General features: G+C 42.3%; 1 protein-coding gene across 1 annotated transcript; it reads right to left on the bottom strand.

The window, feature by feature from the left end:
• Nucleotides 1–648: 648 nt before the first annotated feature.
• LOC103184426 (intestinal-type alkaline phosphatase 1) lies at nt 649–22,042 on the bottom strand. Its single transcript, XM_007902403.2, has 11 exons — nt 21,794–22,042; nt 10,855–10,968; nt 9,692–9,807; nt 7,289–7,463; nt 6,139–6,311; nt 4,688–4,822; nt 4,444–4,513; nt 3,797–3,931; nt 3,141–3,332; nt 2,529–2,645; nt 649–1,827 (listed from the first exon to the last, which is right to left on the bottom strand). Exons 1-11 carry the CDS (start codon nt 21,870–21,872, stop codon nt 1,556–1,558), a joined length of 1,578 nt encoding a protein of 525 aa, XP_007900594.1. The 5' UTR covers nt 21,873–22,042; the 3' UTR covers nt 649–1,555.
• Between the last annotated feature and the right edge of the window lie 206 nt (nt 22,043–22,248).

The raw sequence follows: 22,248 nt of genomic DNA, 5'->3' as shown, positions 1-22,248 counted from the left end.
TACGTCAGGTGGAGGTCTCAGAGCGCTTTATAAAGACCACACGTCGGGGGCTGTTCAGGTGGATGTGATTCAAAAGGAGAAGGGAAGGGATAAACTGTATTACCAGTTTGCCCCCTCCCAATGGCACGCTCCTAAATTCCCTCCTCACCCATTTCCTTTCTGCTTTCAAATCTTGCCTGAAACCCTATCTCTCCCCCTCCTCTTCTGTGCTATAACTATAATTCTATTTAATCTTCTGAAAGGCGAGTTGGAAGCACTCTTGCCTCTGGGAATTGGATAAGTATTTTACCATCTTCAAGGGTGTTGTCAATCCAAAAATTTCAAGAACAGCTCTCGGCTGGTGTCAGTGTGACCTGGATAGACTCCATTATTCGAGGCTCAGATACAAGGCTCCAAACTAATTCAACAATGTATTTTCTCACTCTATAAATAATCTTTACATGAATCATTTTATGCATGCAAATAATGTTTAAGGTTTTATATAATTGGCACAGTTTTCTTCAGAGATTTATAAAAAATAAATAATACCGTATGATACTTTAATTATTTGCAGTTTCTAGCATTGGTTTCTTTGTGATTAATTAGAAGAAACGTATCTGGGTTTGAGACACAAAACAGAGGCATATTATTGCATGAGATCATTGTGGATTAATTTTGACTTACACTTCAAGTTTTATTATGCTTATGTAATTAGGAGTGAATCATCTGCCTTTATCAGGCAAAAAGAACTAACCAGCTAATTTGTAAAAGAATCAGAAATCAACAGATGGAAAAATCTTATGTGATGATTCCAGTAACAATAAAACCATTTATGACAACAATCACAATTCCCACACAGCAATAAATTGGGTTAGTGGCCCTATGTCATCACTGCTTATTCAGTTAATATGGTTTTATTATTTTATTTGCAGTTATTAAAAAACACAACAATTAAAAGAATTAGGATATGGTACACGAAAATGGAATTAAATATAATGGGAAAGAAATGCTGGAATTTCAGATTAACTCAATCAGAATCTGTTAGAGAAATACAGATTTATGTTTCAGGGGTGACATAAAAGAATTTAGGAACAGAGGGACATTTTGATCTATTCAACCTGCTTCATCACAGAACATTCCACAGTACTGTGGACCCACTACTTCGCCAATCCACTTCCCTGTCTTTATGTCAGGGAACTATTATCATATTTAAACCACCGTTCATCCACAAAACACAGTCACTCCACTTTTCAATATATACTGTGAAGCACTTTGGGACATCCTCCTGACATGAAGACCACTGTAACACAAATGTAAGCATTATTACTATTTCCGTTTGGCAAATCTGTCCATCTCTTAAGCTCCTCAGTCAATTTCTCATCGACTGCTACCTGGGGCAGTGCATAAAAAAATCTTCTAAAAAGAGAAAGTATTTCTTGTTTTAGCTGAGTCGGAAGAAAAATGGAAAAGCACAGTTTGAGTCAAGTAAAAAATTAAGGGTTGATGCACACTTTCAAACGTTCAACAAAGCTTCCTTTTCTTTAATTCCACATCTCAGCCTTTCAGTTAAAGAGTTTTAATATTTCAGTAAATAAAGTGCTGCTAGTGAAAGACTGAAAAGAGCAGTAGAGAGAGAAAGGGCTCCACTTCCAGCCCAAACGTTCATCGAACACTGGGGGTATGGCTCAATGCAAGATGCATAGGCCATCACATGTGCGATGTAATGTTCCTCGTGTGTGTTGTGGAACAGATGAGACATGGGACCTTTGGCGTAAATTGGCACGTCTTCCCCACCGTGGGTTTCTGAATCCAGCGGAACAGCAGCCTGCTGTTTATATTCCTTGTCCTCTGCAAGAGGGAAAATCTCATTAAAAGGCACGGAAAATAAGGCAGCCCTCTCAGTGTCATGTCAAACTGTGGTTGCTGGACTCTTTTTTTTCCCCTTTGGTGGAGTGTGTGTTCATCAAACCTGAGTTACTTCCAGGCCAGCTGTAACATGGTAGAGTTAAGCTCCCTCTAATGCAACAATTAATTTAATGCAACAGTTAGAACATATGAATAATGCAACAGTAGGACATTTCTATTTGTCACATCAAAACTCCTTTTGATTTCATCGAGTGACACTCAAACTGGTGCCAATTAATGCTGAAATATTGGAGTTTTATGCAGACATAAAACAGGCGTGTCACTCATAAGGCAGAACGAAAATCATTAACAAGTCACTCCCCCCAACCCCCTCTCTCTTTCTCTCCCCCTCTGTCAACCTCAGCATACCTGCAGTTCTACCCATCTATGTGCCACCTGTTATGTAGGGTAGAATTGGAATGCACACTCTGGGTGTCCAAGCCTTGGTTCTTGCTAACCTGTGCCTAATACTTAAGTAGGTTGCGTCCCTCTTGGGAGAGAGTACGCATTCCATTCCAACAATCTATCTCTGGTATTTCCATGTGTAGATGCTTGAGTTGGATACTCTTCAGCATGATGATTGGTTTCTGCATGTGTCAGACACCCGGCCAAACAACAATGAAGCTGTAATTCAGCATTCTTACCAATTATAGGTTTGCTTATGTTGGGTCGACTTCCATTCTTAATTGCGTAACCAGGTCCATTACCATACACAATACCTGTGTATGGCATATTGTCAGCGGCTCTCAATGGTGCCAGACCTACAACAATACAGGTGAAAATTTTGTTATTTGTTCACATTACAACAAGTAAATTAATGAATCTACAATTTTCCTCCCTTAATAGGCAAATATTAAGGGCTAATTTGTTTAACTCTACCATGTTACAGCTAATATTCCATTATATTTCTTCATCTGTATTGTCCCTAACTTCTGAAATTACGTTCCTTTTGCTCCCCCATCTCAAATAATAAATCCCACCTTCAAATTTACTTCTTCAACCTCACCTTAGGTCACCTCTCCCCCTCTACCCCCTGCCTCTGTTCAGCATCTGAACCTGCCACTGTAAAGCGCTCTAAGGCGCTATTCTATGTGAAGAGCGCTGTATAAATACAAGCTGTTATTAATAACAATCATTAATAATCATTAATACTAATCCTTGCATTTGATATATGCCTTTCACGTCGGGATGACTTACTGTGGATTTGTAGGCAAACCCGATAGCGCCAATTGCACACAGCTTGCTGAATTTCTTACCAAATATTGAATTGCCACGGAAAGTGTATCCGCCAAAAGCAAACACGTGGGAATGATCCGCTGTGACAATAGACAGGGTGTCGAAGTCACTTGTGAAGTGACTGGCTCTTTCAATAGCTTCATCAAACCTCACAGCCTCTGTCAAAGCGTGGTGTGCTTTTCCATCATGGTGTCCGTGATCAATTCTCCCACTTAAAGAGAAAAACGTAGAAACTAACTTTACATGCTTGTATCTTATAATTATACTCACAGATTAGATATTGTCCAATGTTAGTTGCAGAGTTTCTCAACACTGGGGCTTATCCCCATATTTAACAGCAAAATAATAATAATAATCCTTGCATTTGATATCACGGCATCACAGATTCCAATTGTGCACAGCAGAGTCCCACAAACATTTGTGTATTAAGTGACCAAATTATTATTTTTTAAAACATTTTTTGAAAGGATCCGCCAATTGACTAACAACTGAGTTCCTACTTACTGGTAGGTAAACAGAGACTTAAAGAAACTTGCCTAACATTTCGCCCTGCCCAGGAATCAAACCCAGGCCCTCTTCCTTGCGAGGCAAGTGCTCTAACCAATACGCTACAGGACTCTAAATGTAGAACATATAGAAAATATAGAACAAATGTTGATGCATTTTAGCCACTTATCTTCCACGAACAGAAAAAATCCTTTGGGATTCTTGCTAAGTATTCGAATGGCTTTCTCAGTCATTTCAGCAATGGATGGATCCATCAATGAATTTCGGTTCAAGTCATATTTCATATCCTTGGGTTCAAACAATCCTAAGTATAAAAATCAAATGTGATTTCATCGTAAACTTATATCATGAAAGCACCTTACATAAACAGGGTAGTGAAGGCAAAATGCATGGGCACATTTTAACTTAAATTAGAATCATTACACTTAGGCAGTATAAAGACGATTATATTAGCAATGATTACCAGATTAATGTGCATAAATACTGCATAAAAGAAGCATATAAAGAGTACACAGCATTTTTAATGAAACTAAAGTTTAAAGATATCAAACGTAATAATAATTAATGCGTTTAATTTACTGCTTTATCACGTCTTCGAGATGTCTCAAAGCACTTCACAGAATATACTGTAAAGTGTAGTGACTATACGCTGTGGACGAAATGTATACTCTGTACATTGGAAATCGTAAAACTTTATTGATTAAACTATTATTAAACTAAACTAAATGGCACAGGCTGCTACGCAGGATAGAGACAGAGAACACCCAAAGGCTCCTATAGTGTCTAAGGGTCCTTCAGCCCATTTGTCAGACGCACCCATCAAGTACTTGGTGGTCCTCACGTTTACACCATCGAGCTGAGATTTATTCCAAACGTAAACTGAATCCTGATAGAGATAAGAAGCCAAAGCATTAGAAGGCAACGTGCAATCGATGTGAACAAAAGCATTCAGTCGGATCATTCAACAACAAGAACAACTTGCAGATTAGCTTCCCAGAGCGCTTAAGAGTCTCAGAGTCCCAATCCCATTCATAGCCACGCTTAAAGATTTGATAAATACTTCTTTGTTTTTAAGCCAGATGTCGATCAGGTTTTGTTTGTCTTTTCGAATGCCATTTTGGGTGGGATCTTTTGGATATTCAGGGTCTGCGGTTCCTGCCGGAGTCATGTATATTCTTCCTCCTCCCATTATTACCTAGAAAACCAAACATAATGTTACTCTCCTACACCAAATATTTAAATGAGCAATCCCTAAAAATAAGACATCCCTCAGGTTCTGCGGGAAAATGGAAACAGGTCTCAGCCATACAGACCAGGAAGTTCACCTGTTCACTCTCTGGCACCACCATGGGCAGTTGGGCCTTCACCCTCCCTGCCCCCACCATTTGGAAATCCATCCCACATTCCCTTCGCCTCACTCCCTCCCTTGCCTCCTCCAAGGCTCATCTCAAGACCCTCCTCTTTGACCAAGCCTTCAGCCACCCTCCTATCCCCACTGCCCTCCACCCACCCTGATCCCATACACCCCCACAGCCCCCACCCCACTCGGGTCCAAATCCCTGACTGTCTAGCACCTTGGGCCGTCCTCGACTTGAAAGGTACTAAACAAATGTAATTTTGTATTGTATCTGATGCAACAACAGCAGCAACAACAACTTGCACTTCTATGGTGCCTTTCACCTCTCGGAGCGCTTCACAAAGATGGAGTAGTTACTGTTGTTTGTTGAGAGGCGGGAGGGGGAAAAAATTAAGGAAACCCAAATGCTCGGTAATTATCGCTAAATTACCTTTTTGTCCTATTCAAAGAAGCTTTTAAAGACAGAGAGGAAGCGAGGTGATGGGAGTTCCAGAGGCGTGTAAAGGCTCTTTCAGTTCAGAAGAAACAATTTTGAACGTGACTGTAAGTTCACAGAATTGGACGCGCAGAGTTTTCTCAAATGAGCGCCTCAGCAACAGGCCTTGTGGAATTTGTTGAGGAAGCTGCACAGCTTTTTTTTGTTATTGTACTTTGGAGCACTATCTGGGTACATGCCCATGCGAGGAAGGTGTGTGCTCAGAGGAAGTTATTTTATCTAGCAACATATGCTGTATGATAAGTTTGTAATAAAACAATTTCGATACAACATACAATCGCTGTGAATGTTTCGACACTCTTGCGAGATTTGGAAATCATTGGTAAATCACGTGGAGCTGATGATGACAAGTTAGTACAGATTGGCACTGAGCCTGTACGCAGGATGGGTGGAAGGTGGTGTGGGGGGTGGGTGGGAGATAAATTGTTTTAACCGCAAGCAATTCACCAGTTTAAGCTCCAATGAGAAAATGGCGTCCTTCTGTGCTGTAACCTCCACAATTTAAAAAGCGTAACCTCTCAGTTGAAAGTGTGACATTGTTTTGCTGTAATGTGCTCATAAATCCTATCAGTTTGGTTGTTTATTTTACAATAAGCACTTGATCAACGGTGAAGGGTTTTTATGAAGTAATGAATCACTTGAACCTTCTGAAACTTACATCAATGTCTACATTATGTATGAGCTGAAGGGCAATGTCTTTGCATCCCGCTTCGATTGCCTCTGCTGGCATATCGGCGTCACTGTACCAGTTCCTCTCCACGGAATGGGCGTAATTGGCAGAGGGTGAGGCGTGCTGCACACGAGTGCTTGTCACAATGCCCACAGACTTCCTGAACAAAGGGGCAAATGAAAGAAATTAAAGAGCGCTACCAATTCTCCAAGCTGACACCTAATATACACTGCGTAAAGATCCGCCTAAAGACCTTCCTCTCCGACTGTGCCTTTGGCCACCCCTCCACCCCTGCTGACACCAACTCCCAGCTCGGGTCCAAAAACCTCTGACTGTCCAGCCCCCTGGGGTGTCTTTCCGACATGAAGGGCGCTATAAAGTGTAATTTGTTGTTATTGTTGTAAATCATAGAATCATAGAATTAGAAAACACAGAAGGAGGCCGTTCGGCCCATCCTGTCTGTGCCGGCTATCCAAATCAATCCCACTCCCCCGCGCTCTCCCCATAACCCTGCAAACTTGTCCTCCCCAAATAATTATCTGCTTCTCTCTTAAAAGTTGTTATCGAATCGGCTTCCACCACCCTTTCAGGTAATGCAACAACCGAACAACTCGCTGTGTGAAAAAATTTCTCCTCGCCTCCCCCCTGTTTCTTTTAGCAGCTATTTTAAATCTGTGTCCTCGGCTTAATCCACCCGCCAGTGGAAATAGTTTCTCGTGAATCCCCTCATAATTTTGAAAACTTCTATTAAGTCTCCTCCTAACCTTCTCTGCTCCAAGGAAAATAATTCTAGCTCATGACCATACTGAACATTTGCTACTGAAACAATTTTTTGTTAAATATTTTAAAGAAATTGGAAACATTTTAAAATACGCAGTATCAAAGAAGTTTGATACAAATATTAGAGTTGCCTTGGAATGTTTTGTTTAAACAGTAAGTAGGAACCCGGTTGTTAATCGACTGGCGGATCGATTTCCGGAGGTAATAATCCATTGAAAAATAAATTAGTGAATAATTTGGTCGCTCAATCCATGACTGTTTGTCGGTCACTGCTATGTGCAATTGGCTGCCAGGTTTCACCCACAAAAAAAGGCTCAATATCAAATGCAAGGGTGATTATCCCCCACTTCCTTCTTACCGGCAGCTTTAGATCGCTTCAGGACTGATTCAACTTCATTGCCAAAAGTGGTGTTGCACACTTTTCGCCGGGCGGCTGCACTCAGTCCCACGGTTCCGGAGTTTGCTTTCACTCCACACAGGTACGCAGTGGCTGTGCCCGCGCTGTCAGGAATTTGGAAGTCAACATTGTACGTCTAAACACAAACCAGAGACACTGCGGTCAGAGAATTAGTACAACCTGCAGTCAGCAGAATAGAATGACCGACACCCGCATTATGGAGTCCCATGGTCTAGTTCTTTGTGCGCTCGCCTCGCAAGCGAGAGGATCCGTGTTTGATTCCCGGGCAGGTGAAACCATAGGCAAGTTTCCTTATTCCCACACACAAGCCTCTGTTAACCTTGCAGGAAGTCGGCACCTGGTTGTTAATCGATTGGGGGATCGCTTCCTGGGGGAAATAATCCCTCCAAAGAAAAATGTGCTTACTCAATCCATGACTGTTTGTGGGACACTGCTGTGACTAATTGGCTGCTGTGTTTCGGCCCACAAAATATAGTCAATCCACTTTACAATATATTCTGTGAAGTGCTTTGAGACGTCTCAATGACGGATTAAGGCATTATATCAAATGCAAGGATTATTATTGTTATATAATGGATCGACGCACAAGAAGTTCCTCCTTCCCCTCCTCTCCCCACCCCCAGTTTCCTTGTAACACCAGACAGGCATCAGAAGGAAAGACTGAGGTGCCTATTTTCCATAAAATGTGAAAATGTGCAAGTCTGCGCTCGTGCTTTGCACCGTAATGCATTTATTGCCTCCAATTTCTCTTAAGCACGGTGATGGGTCAGAAACACCCAGCTGATCAAAGAAAAAATATATATTGGGCCATCTTGAATTTGTGCCCTCTCGCTACTAACTGGCCAATCAGTGAGAAGTCCTCGCCTGCCTCCACTGGCTCTCCAAACCCACAGAGGATAGAGTTCAAAATCCTCGTCCTCGCCTTCAAGGCCCTTCACAGCCTTGCTCATTCCTACCTCTGTGACCCATTAACCCCATATCAACCCGTCCGCTTCCACTGCTCAGCAGGCTGCAGCTTCCTCCATGACCCCTGCCCGCCCCACAATCGGCGGTCGGGCCTACAGTACGAAATGCGCTATACAAAAGTAATTTTGTATTGTATTATTTTGGTCCAATGATCTTTAATAATCCCCAAGAAGTCTATCAAGCCATCCCTTAGTCTATCAGCTCTGACTGTCTCCTGCAATGTGATGATGTGCTGCTTCCAGTGAGTAGATCACAGGAGAATCAATGACAGCAGTTCAAAGGTAGAACCACTATACAACACACGAGTGAGGTCAAAGAACAGGTTATCTGCTGTGTTTGTGAATGTGCTGCAAATCTCAGCTTTGAACAGTTTTACGCACAGTCTGAACTTTGCCTTTGTGGGGTTGAGCCATCACCTAAACGCTATTTTATAGTTATAATCATAGAATTATACGCACAGAAGGAGGCCATTCGGCCCATCGTGTCTTTGAAAAGAGCTACCCAAATCAATCCCATTCCCCCGCTCTCTCCCCATAGCCCTGCAAACTTGTCCTCCCCAATTTATAAATGGTCTAAATCTGTCACTCGGCAAAATGTACTACATCATCTCAGTTCCATTCACCTGCAGTCCTTGCTCACTAATCGTCTCTACAGTTTTCAAAGTGATTGCTTGGAGATGGTAGTAAAGTGAACATCTCACTAAGAGGAAACATCAGGGAGCAATAAAGTCAGATAATTAATTAGTGACACACTTATAATCATTTGGGCAATTAATCCTGATATTGTATTGCTGGGCCATGTTTGTATGCAGTAGCAAGTTTTCGTTGCAGTCATCATAATTTACTATATGATCCCATAAACATAAAGTGAGCCAACAGTGAAGGACAAGCTAAGTTGCAAAGGTAACTCAGTACCAAAGGTCCTGTTGCACTGCACAATCTTTCAACTCCCAGCTCCGACCTCCTCAACATCCCTAGCAACTGGGTACCTACTTACTGTGAGGTAAACAAACCCAGGTCCTCTCACTTGCAAGACAAGTGTGCTAACCATTCTACTGGACTCCTGGCTCCAAGTGGGATCTTGCTGCCACATTTGTCAGCAATATTAATAGTAATCCTTGCATTTAATATAGCGCCTTATCACGTCTTCGAGACATCTCAAAGAGCTTCACAGAATATACTGTGCAGTGAATTGACTGTACAGTTTGTGAGCGAAATGCGGCAGCCAATTGCGCACAGCAGTCCACAAACAATTACACCTCCTCGAGTGTAAGGAATGATACTCCTTGAAAACTCGAGAAATGCTCTAATCCTGTAGATGATCGGAACCCTTTGTTGCTCTGGTGTAGTGGAGCACATTCTGATATCGAAGCCTGACCTTGGACAGACCAAGATGTGGGAAAGACTCCATCGCAAGAACAGTTTCCTCCCCGGTCCTATTTTGTAATTGTCCTTTCAGGATTCGTGCTGCAGTCACAGTGGGAATTCCCATTCCTACAAGAAACAATTAGCATCTTTTACACAATGACCCATGAATTTATTTCATACGAACCCAAGTACTTTTACTTGGTAATAATAACCCTTACATTTGACACAGGGCCTTTCTCGCCAGGAGAATGTTCTCAAAGCACTTCACGGGATTTACTGTAAAGTGTGAGTGTTTTGTGGGCGATGGTGGCTGCCGATTTGTGCACAGCAACGTCCCACAGCAACGTCACCAACATGGCTCAAAACACTTCCTGGATTTTCACAGATTTTACTGTCAAATGCTGCGGCTGTGTATTTGTTTGCTAACTCGGTAGACAATTTGCACGCAGCAATGTTCCACAAACAGCCATGAACTGACTGACATTCAACTGGGGGATTGTTGGCCAGGACATGAAGAGAATTGGTGAGAATTGGCCTGACTATTCCTCAAGATGCTAAAGTCATGACCCAACTGTGCAGCGCCTTGGGACGTCCTCCTGACGTGAAAGGCGCTTTATAAATGGAATCTTGTTGTTGTTGTTGTTTCACTGGGTGGAGTGTTATATTTGGCTGAGACAATATGGTTGGGTGGCACCTTGGTTCAATGACTGCCAAAAATCGTAAATCGTAAAATTAGCATTATTAAGATAAAGTGTGGCTAATAGTGACTAACTGATCACAAGTGCCTCAGGTGTATTGTCCAAACAGAAGGAGGCCAAGGGTGAAACTGCACTTGACAGTAAAATCCAGAGTGACGAGGGCAGACATGTAAAATTGCTTTACATTTACAAGCGCAAGAAAAGTTACAATATATAATTTTAATGCTTACATTTGATATAGCGCCTTATCACGTCTTTGAAACGTCTCAAAGCACTTCGCAGAATATACTGTAAGGTAATTTGACAGTATATCTTGTGGGCGAAACATGGCAGCCAACTGCGCACAGCAGTGTCCCACAAACAGTCGTGGATTGAGTGGCCAAATTACTATTACATTTTTTTTTAATTGATTTTTTTTGAGCGGATCATTACCCCGGGAAAAGCGATCCGCCAATCGACTATCGACAATACTCACCATCTCCCAGGAACAAGATGACGTTTTTGGCTCTCTGGACAAGGGGTCGGAGTTCAAAAGAGCGTATCAACGATTGTTGAGCTGATACTTTCCAGAACAAGGGATCTTCCTCTTCTGTGTGGGGAATTGATTGAGTTTAGAATATTAGGCTACTGACTAACTTCACAACAAAGGCTTACAAAATGCCCACTTTTGTGTCTCTGATGCTGGTTTGTGACCACAATGCTGCAAAGCACAGCAATTCCTCTGGAGGGAGCGCTTGGACTAAACCAGAGAACATTTTTTGGTCGTAAATGACAAACTATGAATCTAATAACGAAAATTATCCTTTCGTTTGATGCCGCACCTTTTCACGTCGGGGAGGACATCTCAAGAAGTGAGAAGGTGGCGAGAATCTTACCATCGTTATTCCTGTTCGCATTTGAATTACAGTAGAATTACAGTTGAACTACTAATAACCCTCACAATTCTTCAGCATCTTATCAGCTCGTCGAGGCGTCTCAAAGAACTTCACAATCCATAGTTTAAATTCCTCTCAATTGTTTCTCCTTTATTGCTAACAACTCAGCCAAGACTGAAATAAATTAGAGCAATACTCAATCCTTTCAGTGCTTTGGGATGTCCTCCCAATGTGAAGGCGCTCTATAAATGTAATTTTGTTGTTGTTTGTTGGTGGTATAAAACAGGGTAGAGTCTTGGAGGGCTTAGCTCTGAGATGCTACCACTCGCAAAGGACACCATATAAATGCAAATTGTTGTTGTTTGTTGATGTTTGGTCATGAAGACCAGGAAGAACTGCACAAGAAAAGACCATTGATCCCATCTTAATGAGCAAAAAGAATAGATACAATGACTACAGTAAGGTTTTCCCAAAAGCACACAGTCACTCCACTTTACAGTCAATCCTGTGAAGCTCTTTGAGACGTCCTCCTGATGTGAAAGGCACAATATCAAATGTAAAGGTTATTATTTTTAAGGATTATTGTCATAAATTAGAATCATGTTTTGGTGATCTAGCGGTCATTTCTTTTAATATTGTATCTAAGTCTTATTTGGTTTGCTGTGAAGATATATAACAGATAGACTTCCGCTTGTGGCAAGTATAGGAGTTCTGCACGTGGTACAAATGCTCATTGTTTCAAGTTAGTAACTCTAATAATAATAAACCTTGCTTTTGATACAGCGCCTTTTACGTCTGGAGGTCTTGAAGTTGATTCGATAACAACTTTTAAGAGAGAAGTAGATAATTATTTGAGAGGAGGAATTTGCAGGGCTATGAGGAGAGAGCGGGGGAATGGGATTGATTTCGATAGCTCTTTTAAATGAGCCGGCACAGACATGGTGGGCCGAATGGCCTCCTTCTGTGCTGTATAATTCTATGAAGTCTTCACAGGATTTGCTACAGAGTGTAGTGACTGTGCACCGATATTGTATATGACACGATCGTAGTGACATCTCTCAATTTTTTGCTCCAATATTCCCCGTCTGTCATTTTCCTGACCATTGCTCAAAAGCAACAAAGAACCTTTTGCAAAACATGTGCTCATGTAATACAGAGCATCGGTCATTATATGGTGCTCATGCACTTCATATTCACAGCACTGAGCTTCGTAAGGTTTCTACGGAGACTTCTTAATATCTTTAGCAATAGAGAAACAGTGGCATAAACTTCAGAATTGATATTATAGGCAGAAACCCCCCCACATAAGAAAGAACAAGTGGCTTAGATTAGTGAAGTCCAGTTGGGAGTGAATGTGACTTGGATGGGGCTTGAACCTACAACCTTCTGTCTCAGAGGCGAGAGTGCTACAAACTTCTGCAAAGTGCTTTGAGATGTTGATTTAAATTTTTTTCAAATAATAATTTAGTCACTCAATCCACGGTTGTTTGTTTGGACATCGGCTGCCATGTTTCGCCCACAAAAATTCACAATTAATTCACTTTACAGTATATTCTGTGAAGCGCTTTGAGACGTCTCGAAGACATGATAAAGAGCTACATCAAATGCAAGGATTATTGTTCTTATTATTAATAACTTGTAATGGGCACCATTTCTACCTACAAATCCATTTCACGGCACCTGACAGCAGTTATTTTCTAGAAGCCTTCTTTTGAGACATTTATTTTTTGAGGCGCTCTATTAAAGGTAAGGGTTATTGTTTATTATGGTGCTAATAGTAGTCTAATCATGAGGAAATGTTATAGCTATAATCATTTCAGACATTTGAATTGGCTACAGTCCTGGGAGGTTTGTAAGTTTCAGGCTGGAGAAACACGATAAGATTGAAGATGGATGAGTTTTCACATTTATCAGCGAGGGGTGGAGTGAGAGTTTTATTTTCTCTATAACTGTAATTGCTGATGGTATTAGCCAGTTTCATTATTAACCATTACAACGGGAAGGACCATTCCCTCCCCATACTGTTTTGTGCCCTTCACACATCCATCTGGAACATTTGGGGTCGTACGGACCCTCTGAAGAGAAATCTGGTAAAATCACAGCGTCCGAGGTAAAGCTGTAAATTGGATTATTAGTTAGCTGAGCAACAGGAAACCATTCTATTTGTGCAGCTGTAACCAATGGACCCCTCAGGGAACTGGCTCCACGACGCCTGTTGCTCATTGCTATTAACCCTGTAGTGGAGTCCTGTAGTGTTGTGGTTAGAGCACTCGCCTCTCAAGCGAGAGGACCTGGGTTTGATTCCCGGGCAGGACAAAACCTTAGGGAGGTTTCCTTACTTCATCCCCCTCTGTGTACCTAGCAGTAAGTAAGAACCCGGTTGTTAATTGATTGGCGGATCGCTTATCAAGGAGTAATAATCCTTCAAAATTTTAAAAAATGGTAATAATTTGGTCACTCAATCCTCGATTGTTTGTGGGACACTGCTGTGTGCAATTGGTTGGGCATATCGCCCGCAAAATATACAGTCAATTCACTTCAGAGTATTCTGTGAAGAGCATTGAGACATCTTGAAGATGTGATAAGGCGCTATATCAAATGTAATTATTATTATTATTTTAACCCTTTGCTGGCCAGAAGGCCTGAGGAGGAGACTCCTTACTATAGTTTTTAACCAAGGCTGTGAGTTTGACCTTTGATCTTTTTTCGCTCACAAAACACAGTCAAAACCACTTTACGGTCTATCCTGTGAAGCACTTTGAGATGTCTCGGTGACATGATAAGACCCTGTATCAAATGCAAGGATTAGTTTTTTTTCTCTCTCCCTTTATATCAGTGGACTTGCAAAGAGTCACACACACTTTCACACAGTCTAGTGTATCGAGGCGCCTTACAGAGACAGCAAGGGACATGAAGGAGGGGTGGGTGGGGAGTCAGTCAAGGGGCACTCAGAGAGGTCTTTTTCTAAAAAAAAAGATTGTGAAAGCAAGGAGAAGGCACAAGATCAAGGTGTTTGGTGAGTGAGTTCCAGAGAAAGGTAACGTTGTGGCTGAAAACTCATTGTTGGGATTGGAAGGTGTGAGTTACGAGAAATAAATATGAGTTAGAGGTTTGGAGAGTACAGACAGGAGGGTGATGATCAGGTCCATTGATGGTTAAATTTTATGTCTAAAGGACAAATTGGGACCCTTACTCAAATAGCCATCCTTTTCCCCCTCTCTTCTCCCTCCTTCTCACAAAAAGTTATGGTATAGAGTCCTGCATCGTAGTGATTATAGCACTCGCCTCACAAACGAGAGGACCCAGGTTTGATTCCTGGCAGGGCAAAACCTTAGGCAAGTTTCCTTACTCCACACATCTCTGTTTGTGATAATAGTAATAATTTGGTCATTCAATCCACGACTGTTTGTGGGACACTGCTGTGTACAATTGGCTGCCGCAATCCATAGAGATCTGCAAACACTTATTAACTGGGCAGATGAAATGGCAAATGGTATTTACACTCTACAAATGCTATGATCTCACAATGAAGGGTAGACCATTAGATGATATGCATTAGGAAAAAAAAATTGGACACGTTCATTGACCATATGTTCAGTGTGTTGTCAGAGTACACAGCAGTACTTGCCAAGGCAAATAGTGTCAGGATGTATAAGTAGACTCTTAAGAACAAAACTCCAAGACAGTAATAGCGATGATGCTCTATAAAGCATTGGTGAGACCACAGTTGGAGTATTGTGTGTGAACTAATGGGGCTAAATCTGTTCTCATTGGAAAAAATAAGAGTAAGGGGTACACATGATCCAAGTTACTTAAATCCTAAAGGGAGCTGGTGGGGTGGATGCTCATGACCTGTTCCCAGGCGTTTGTCAATGCTATTCTTTATCCAGCTGCCAGGAGATCTGGCAGGTTGTTTTGTGCTGACTTCCCCTCCAGCTTTCCACCACACTCTGCTGGGAAAGTGGCAGATTTTGGCTTGGTGACCCTTTTCCCTCCTTTCTCTCCCCCACCCCCCCTTCTCCTTTCCCGACTCCAACCCACCCAACAACTGCGAAGGCCAAGAATCAGGGGATCTTTGCCATGTGGAAAATGACAGGTACGGACCCAAATCCACAACGATACAGCACATTGTAAACAGCAGTGGCTCCTTGATGTCTTGTGCAGATTGACCCTGCAGTGTGCAGTTCCAAACACGTAACTGAGACTACTTGGAGCTGTGAGGGAATCGGGAAAGCTGAACACTGCGGACAGAAAGAGCAATGGCTCCATGTGCTCATTTCTAATGTGTTTATGAAAAAAATGTTTTCTTTCAAATTTAACACGTTACTTTGAGACAGTAGCACCTTAATGATGTGCACTTGTTTTCCTGGGTGTCTGACACATGCGGAAACTCATCACCATGTTCACGCATGAGCCATCGAATTTTCCGTGTCTGGATTGGAATGTGCTTTCTGTCCCCAGAGAAACGCACTCTGCTCACCTAATTCTGGAGAATATTAGGCGCAGGTTGGCAAGAGCCAAAGATTGGGTGTTCGTTGGGTATACAGAGTTTAACCATCTGAAACCACATAGCTTACCATTGAAAGCACTGTCTGACAAGCTTTCTGCTACATATCCAGCTAGGCACCACCCTACCCATTAGGGCTTTGGCTTGCAGGGTTACCAGAAGCTGAGAGGGAAGCATCCCTGCCCCCATTAACTGATCTGCCCCTCCTAGTCCTACCAGTGAGCCAGATTAGCTGGTCTGTCATCAATAATGCCCTGGAGTATGGTGGACATACCTGGCTTGGACCACCAAGGACGGCCACAGAGAGTGGACTCAAAGCCAACCTTCTATTGCCAAGCATGTCCACCTGAAATTGGATGAACTTGGTTCCAATAGCCATTTGCAGTAATGTGACGGCAGGAATCAAACAAAACCCGAATCACAAGAACACACATTAATTCTTATCGGTATATTTTTGGGGGGGTTATGTGAAAGGTTCACTTTTGAACTAATGAAATAGTTGCAATAGGTCGCGTCTTCACATAATGGTCGCTTTTCAGGCGCTGACACCATCAGCATCCAAGGCTGCACTCTCCACCTCTCAAAGCCAGTCAGGAACCTCGGCGTTTTGTTCGACCCTGAGCTGTCCTTTCTCCCTCACATCCGCACCACAACTGGCACCGCCTTCCATCACCTCCGGAACATCGCCAGACTACGGCATTACCTCATCCCTTACGCTGCTGAAACCCTGGTTCATGCCTTTGTCACCTCAAGGCTGGACTATGGGAACTCTCTCCTCGCCGGCCTTCCCGCCACCTCCCTCCACAAGCTGCAGGTCATTCAGAACTCTGCAGCTCGTGTACTGTCCCGCACCAGACACCGCGACCACATCACTCCCACCCTCGCTCGCCTCCACCGGCTCCCCATCCCCCAGAGGATTGATTTCAAGATCCTCATCCTCACCTACAAGGCCATTCACGGCCTCGCTCCCTCCTACCTCTCCAACCTACTATCCCCCTACCTACCTGCCGTACCCTCCGTTCCTCCGGCTCCGGTCTGCTCCACGTCCCCCGCCCCAACCGCCCTACCATTGGTGGTCGGGCCTTCAGCCTCTCAGCCCCCAGGCTCTGGAACTCTATCCCCCAGTGCCTTCGCCGCCTCCTCCCTTTCCTCCTTCAAGGCCGGTCTCAAAACCTTTCTCTTTGACTGTGCCTTCAGCTCCCCCTCGACTCTCTTCCCCCTCCTCGCTCCCTCCCTTCCCTCCCCTCACCCTGACCATTTCCCCCTCCTCGCTCCCTCCCTTCCCTCCCCTCACCCTGACCATTTCCCCCCTGCTCGGGTCATGACCCAACTGTGCAGCGCCTTGGGACGTCCTCCTGACGTGAAAGGCGCTTTATAAATGGAATCTTCTTGTTGTTGTTGTTGGTAGACAAAAAAACACCAAGGTCCATCTAGTTCGACTTCCACCATCCAGGCAGTCGCATGCACATATGTCTCCATTCCCCCAGCACCTCTCCAGTATTCAGTGATTTTTGAAAGATTTCTGCTAGCATTTCTGTGACTTCCTCCCTTAGTTCCTTAAGGATGCAATTTATCCGGCCCCTGAGATTTATTTACCTTAAGTTTACACAACTTTTTGGCAACCATGCTGGTAGTGATATGAATAACGTTACAACTTTTTTCTGCGATATCCTTGAGTTCTCTTTCCAGATCAGATAGGTTGCCCGTCTACTCCTTGGTAAGGACTGATGCAAAGAACTTATTTAGTACTATTGCAACCTGTGCAGGATTATTTGGCATGTTGTTTCCTGAACCCGCCTTCATTGACCCTATCTATTCCTTTGCTTGTTTTTCTCCTACCCTTAATGTAACTAAAAAACTTTTTGTTATTATCCTTCACATCTCTTGCCATGTTCAATTCCATGCTTTTCTTTGTCATTTCTGGTATTGAATCTGACTAATTCCGTGCCATTTTCCTTCATGGCCTTAAATGCTTTTTTTCCTTTTTTATGATTTGCTTTGTAGCCCCATCCAACCAGGCAGGATTACCTTTAAGCTTGGTACCTTTGCTTCACATGGGTATACACTGTTCCATTGCCTTCATAATCACCTCCTTGAAGGAACTCTGTAGGTCCTCCACTCCCATTGCCATATTTACGCCTGTCAGGCCTACTCCAACTTGACTTCTCAAGCACACAAAGTCAGTCCCCTTGAAATTTGGTAGTTTTGTTCGGGTTTTTATAACCTCACCAACTCTTGTGATGTCAAGTGTGACTGGATTGCGATCGCTGTTGCTTAATGCTTCTCCCACATTCACATTGGAGATTTGGTTGTCCCTGTTGTCATTATCAAATCCAAGATATTATCTCCCCTTGTTGACTCTTTTACAAACTGAGTCATACAACAGTCTTCCCTTAACTCTAGAAACCCCTTCTCTATCTTACCAGCAGACACATTATTATCCCAATCAATTTCAAGTAAGTTAAAATCTCCAACCACTATAGTTGGTCCCTTACTAGTGGTCTTCCTTATCTCATCTCACAGTTCCAGATCAAGGCTTTCATCCTGGCCTGGGGGTTTATAGCAGACCCCCAGTAATAGCTTACCATCTTTCAATTCTACCCAAAGTGATTCTGTGTCTGCCCTTCTCTTTTTTATATCCTCTCTCTTATATCTCAATAATGGAGCTTGTATGTAGTGCCACACCACTTCCTCTTCTCCCGATACGGTGCCTCCTAAACAGTTTATAACCTTCCAGGTGCGTATCCAATTGATTGAATTCATTCCACCATGTCTCTGTTATGCTAATGATGTCCAATCTATCTGTCAGACTTCTTGTATTAATGCAAATACAGATCCATTGTTTTTTGCCTTTCCCATTTACTTTATAAGCTTTTTTTGTTTCTTTTTTACCAACCTTTGGAGTTAGACCCATTACACTGGTACACCTGAAGGTTTTCCCTAATCAGTTCAGTTGCTCACTTACCCTGTGCCTGGTTTAAACACTCCCTAACTAAATTATCTATCCAGCCTGCCAACACCTCCACCCCACCTTTTGTTTAGGTGGAGCCTATCTGGTCTGTATAGATGCCCCCTATTCCAAAAGGTTCCCCATTGTTTGAGGAAATGAAAGCCTGACTCACTACATCAATGCCTTAGCCACGCATTGATCTGCCTAATTACCCTCTGTCTTTCCTCACTAGCACTGGTATGGGTATTAATTCAGAAAATACCACACTTGAACCCTTTCCCTTTAGTTTTCTTCCTAATGCTCTAAATTAAACATGAAGGACCTTGGTGTACTTCTATCTATGCTATTTCTTCCCACATGAACAACTACAATTGGTTCCTCACTTAGTCCCTGTAGCATTTGGTCAGCCCGAGACATCAGATCCCCAACCCGTGCACTTGGTAGGTGACTTACCATTCCATTTTCTGGGTCTGGTTTGCACAGAAAGTGATCTATGAACCCTAATATCACAACTTTTCTGCTACGCTTTCTCTTCTTCCCTCCTTCCCTAGTAGGCTGCTGGATTGCCTCGGTTCAGGGACTCCCTTGCCTGTCTCAGCCATCACTTAGATTTTCATATCATCTCTCTCCAGAGGAAAGAAATTGTTGGAGAGCACCAGGGATGTCCACTCCTGCTCCATTAGTCCTGTGGAGTCCTGTAGCTCAGTGGTTAGAGCACTCACCTTGCAAGTGAGATAGCTGGATTCAATTCTAGGCAGGGTGAAACCTTGGGCAAGTTTCCTTACTCCACACGCCTAATAATAATCCCTCCAAAACAAAACAATAATAAATTTTCAATCCACGACTGTTTGTGGAACTTTGCTGTGCACAATTGGCTGCCGCGTTTTGCCCACAAATATACAGTCAATTCACTTTACAGCATATTCTGTGAAGCACTTTGAGACGCCTAAGATGTGAAAAAGCGCTTTTCACATCTTCTAGACGTCTCAAATGCAAGGATTATTATTATTATTAGCCAACCACGACTTCTGTTTCCTAACAGAGACCCAATCCCTTCCTGTAGCAAGTTTCCTCTATTACACCATTTATAAGCACTTCTCCCTCCCTAATACTTTGGTGCGTGGCCAGTTGCTCACTAAGGCTGACCACTTCAGCCTTGAGTGAATCTACCAGCTTGCAGTTAATGCAGAAGAAGCCTGGGTCTGGAAGGCAAATATCTTGTAACTTCTGCAACGCACAAAGTATTCCATTGCGAGATACAATAACAGTGAATAACACTTGAATCACTGGTTGTAATTATTTGTATCAGGACTCAGAGACAAATGGCAACCTCAGTCATAAATACAGAATTTCACAACAACTAAGGTTAAGAGAATTTTTTAAAAAAACACCAATTTCAGGACGTGGAATGCTCCATGTAAAACCATGTTTTAGGCAGAATCAATATTCGCTTTTAAGAAGAAACGAGATACAAAAAAATACGTGGAGTCCCGTGGCGTAGTGGTTAGAGCGCTCGCCTCACAAGCGAGAGGACCCTGGTTCAATTCCCGGGAGGGGCGGAAACTTGAAAGTTTCCTTACTCCACACACCTCTGTTTACTTAGTAATAAGTAGGAACCCAATTGTTATTAGATTGGCGGATCACTTTCTGAGGGTAATAATCCTTCCCCCACACAAAAAAAATTTGGTCACTCACTCCTATTTGTTTGATACTGCTGTGCGCAATTGGCTCTGCATTTCGCCCACACAGACAATATACTCTATAGTATATTCTGCAAAGCGCTTCATCGTGTCTCAACAATGTGATAAAGTATTATTATTGTTATAAATATCTGAAAAGGAAAAAAATAAAAGTATTATGGGTGGGCAGGGGCGGGGTGAGAAGACAGATTAGTGTTAACTTTAAGAAGACAAGGTAGCAAATCACTAGGCACTTATGGTCACAAATGATGGTTTTTCCCTTGACCCAGGCATGGAGATGGTTGAACTCATTACCCGTGTGACTCAAAAGCAACTCTTGGATTGTAAAAAGGACGTTTTAAAAAAAAGTTTGTCTTTCAGGATTCGACACAGATACTTTAAATGTCAGTATTGAAATCGGTGTTGGAATTTATAACATCACCGGTACAAATGTGACAATATAATTTAACAAAATAATGCAATAATGTAATTACTTCGAATTACATTGTAACACTGTTTGGCAACGGAGGGTACTTTAAATGTCAGGGTTGATTTCAATGCTAGCAATTACAGCATTACGCAGTTTAGGTAAAAGGTTTTAAATAGCTTTGTTCGCAACTGTGAAAATATGCAAGGGCTATGACTCAAAGAGCTGAATTAGGTTAGCAAGTCTGTTCACCAAAGCAAATGATATGGGGTTATTGGAAACAGTACATTGTCTCTATGGAGGGCTCTGCTGTGTATAAATTGACTGCAACGTTTGCCCACAAATTGCACACAGTCACCCCACTTTATACATTATATCCTGTGAAGTACATTGAGATGAACTCAACGACATGATGAGGTGCTGTATATCAAATGCAAGGATTTACTATTACAATGCGTTTTAACCCCAAATTCAGATGAGCACTCGCTCATCTTAATTCTTCCTGCTTCTTTATGACTGAAGCAAGAAGACCATCTTAGTGATAAATTGAAGGCAATTTTGCTTCCCAGCATTCTGGGCTCCAGTCACACCTAGTTCCTGAGAGCCAATGTTGTACGGCACCACCCAATTAGAGCTAATTCAATTAATGCTAGTTCCACTTTGACAATTTCGATGACAGTCAAACAATAGCTGGAATACACAAGAGTAAATTTAGTTAGAAGTCAGTAACAAGTCTAGTGTGGAATTAATATGAAAACAGATCTCCAGAGCTTCAATTAAATACACATCATATTAAATATTCCAATTTCACCATCAATTCTGAAATGGAAAGAAGTGCTAACTCTTCCTTCTTCAAACTTGTACATGAGCACTTAAATGATTTCAACAAAATGTACTTCAGCAGAGTGGAACCTGGGGAAACATAAGCATAAAGGAAAAAAGACCCAAACTTCATCAAGATTATTTTATTTCCTACCTGGGTCGTAAGCACATGAGGACACATAAATCAAGGCAGGCAATATTAGAGCGTTCACAAGAAACTTGTTAGTCTTCATATTGGTGGAGCTCTTCACAGAGTGAGTTGCTTGTCAAAACATGGATCTAGTTTTGTGCACCTTGTTAATTTTTATACCCGCTGATTGGTGTAATTGTTTTTATGGATGGTGACCTTTGTATTAGAGGTTAAAGGACACACAGGTGTGTTGAAACATAGAACTCAGAGATATGAAACCGTTTGTAAAATAAATTGCCTTTATTGGCAAAGAAAGAAATTGCATTTTTATAGTGCGTTACCTCGCCAAAATGTCTCTAAGTGCTTCACAGTTGCTGGGCAGTGACTGTTTTTATAGGCACATATGGCAGCCATTTGCACCAGCAATTGGCTAGCATAAAATGGCCATAGTGCAAATCACCCATTGATCTGGAGGATTG

Source organism: Callorhinchus milii, unplaced genomic scaffold (genome assembly GCF_018977255.1).
Source record: "Callorhinchus milii isolate IMCB2004 unplaced genomic scaffold, IMCB_Cmil_1.0 Scaffold11, whole genome shotgun sequence".
NCBI lineage: Eukaryota > Metazoa > Chordata > Chondrichthyes > Chimaeriformes > Callorhinchidae > Callorhinchus > Callorhinchus milii.
The sequence above is the reverse complement of the archived record's forward strand: the minus strand, read 5'-3'. Positions and strand labels throughout refer to the sequence as shown.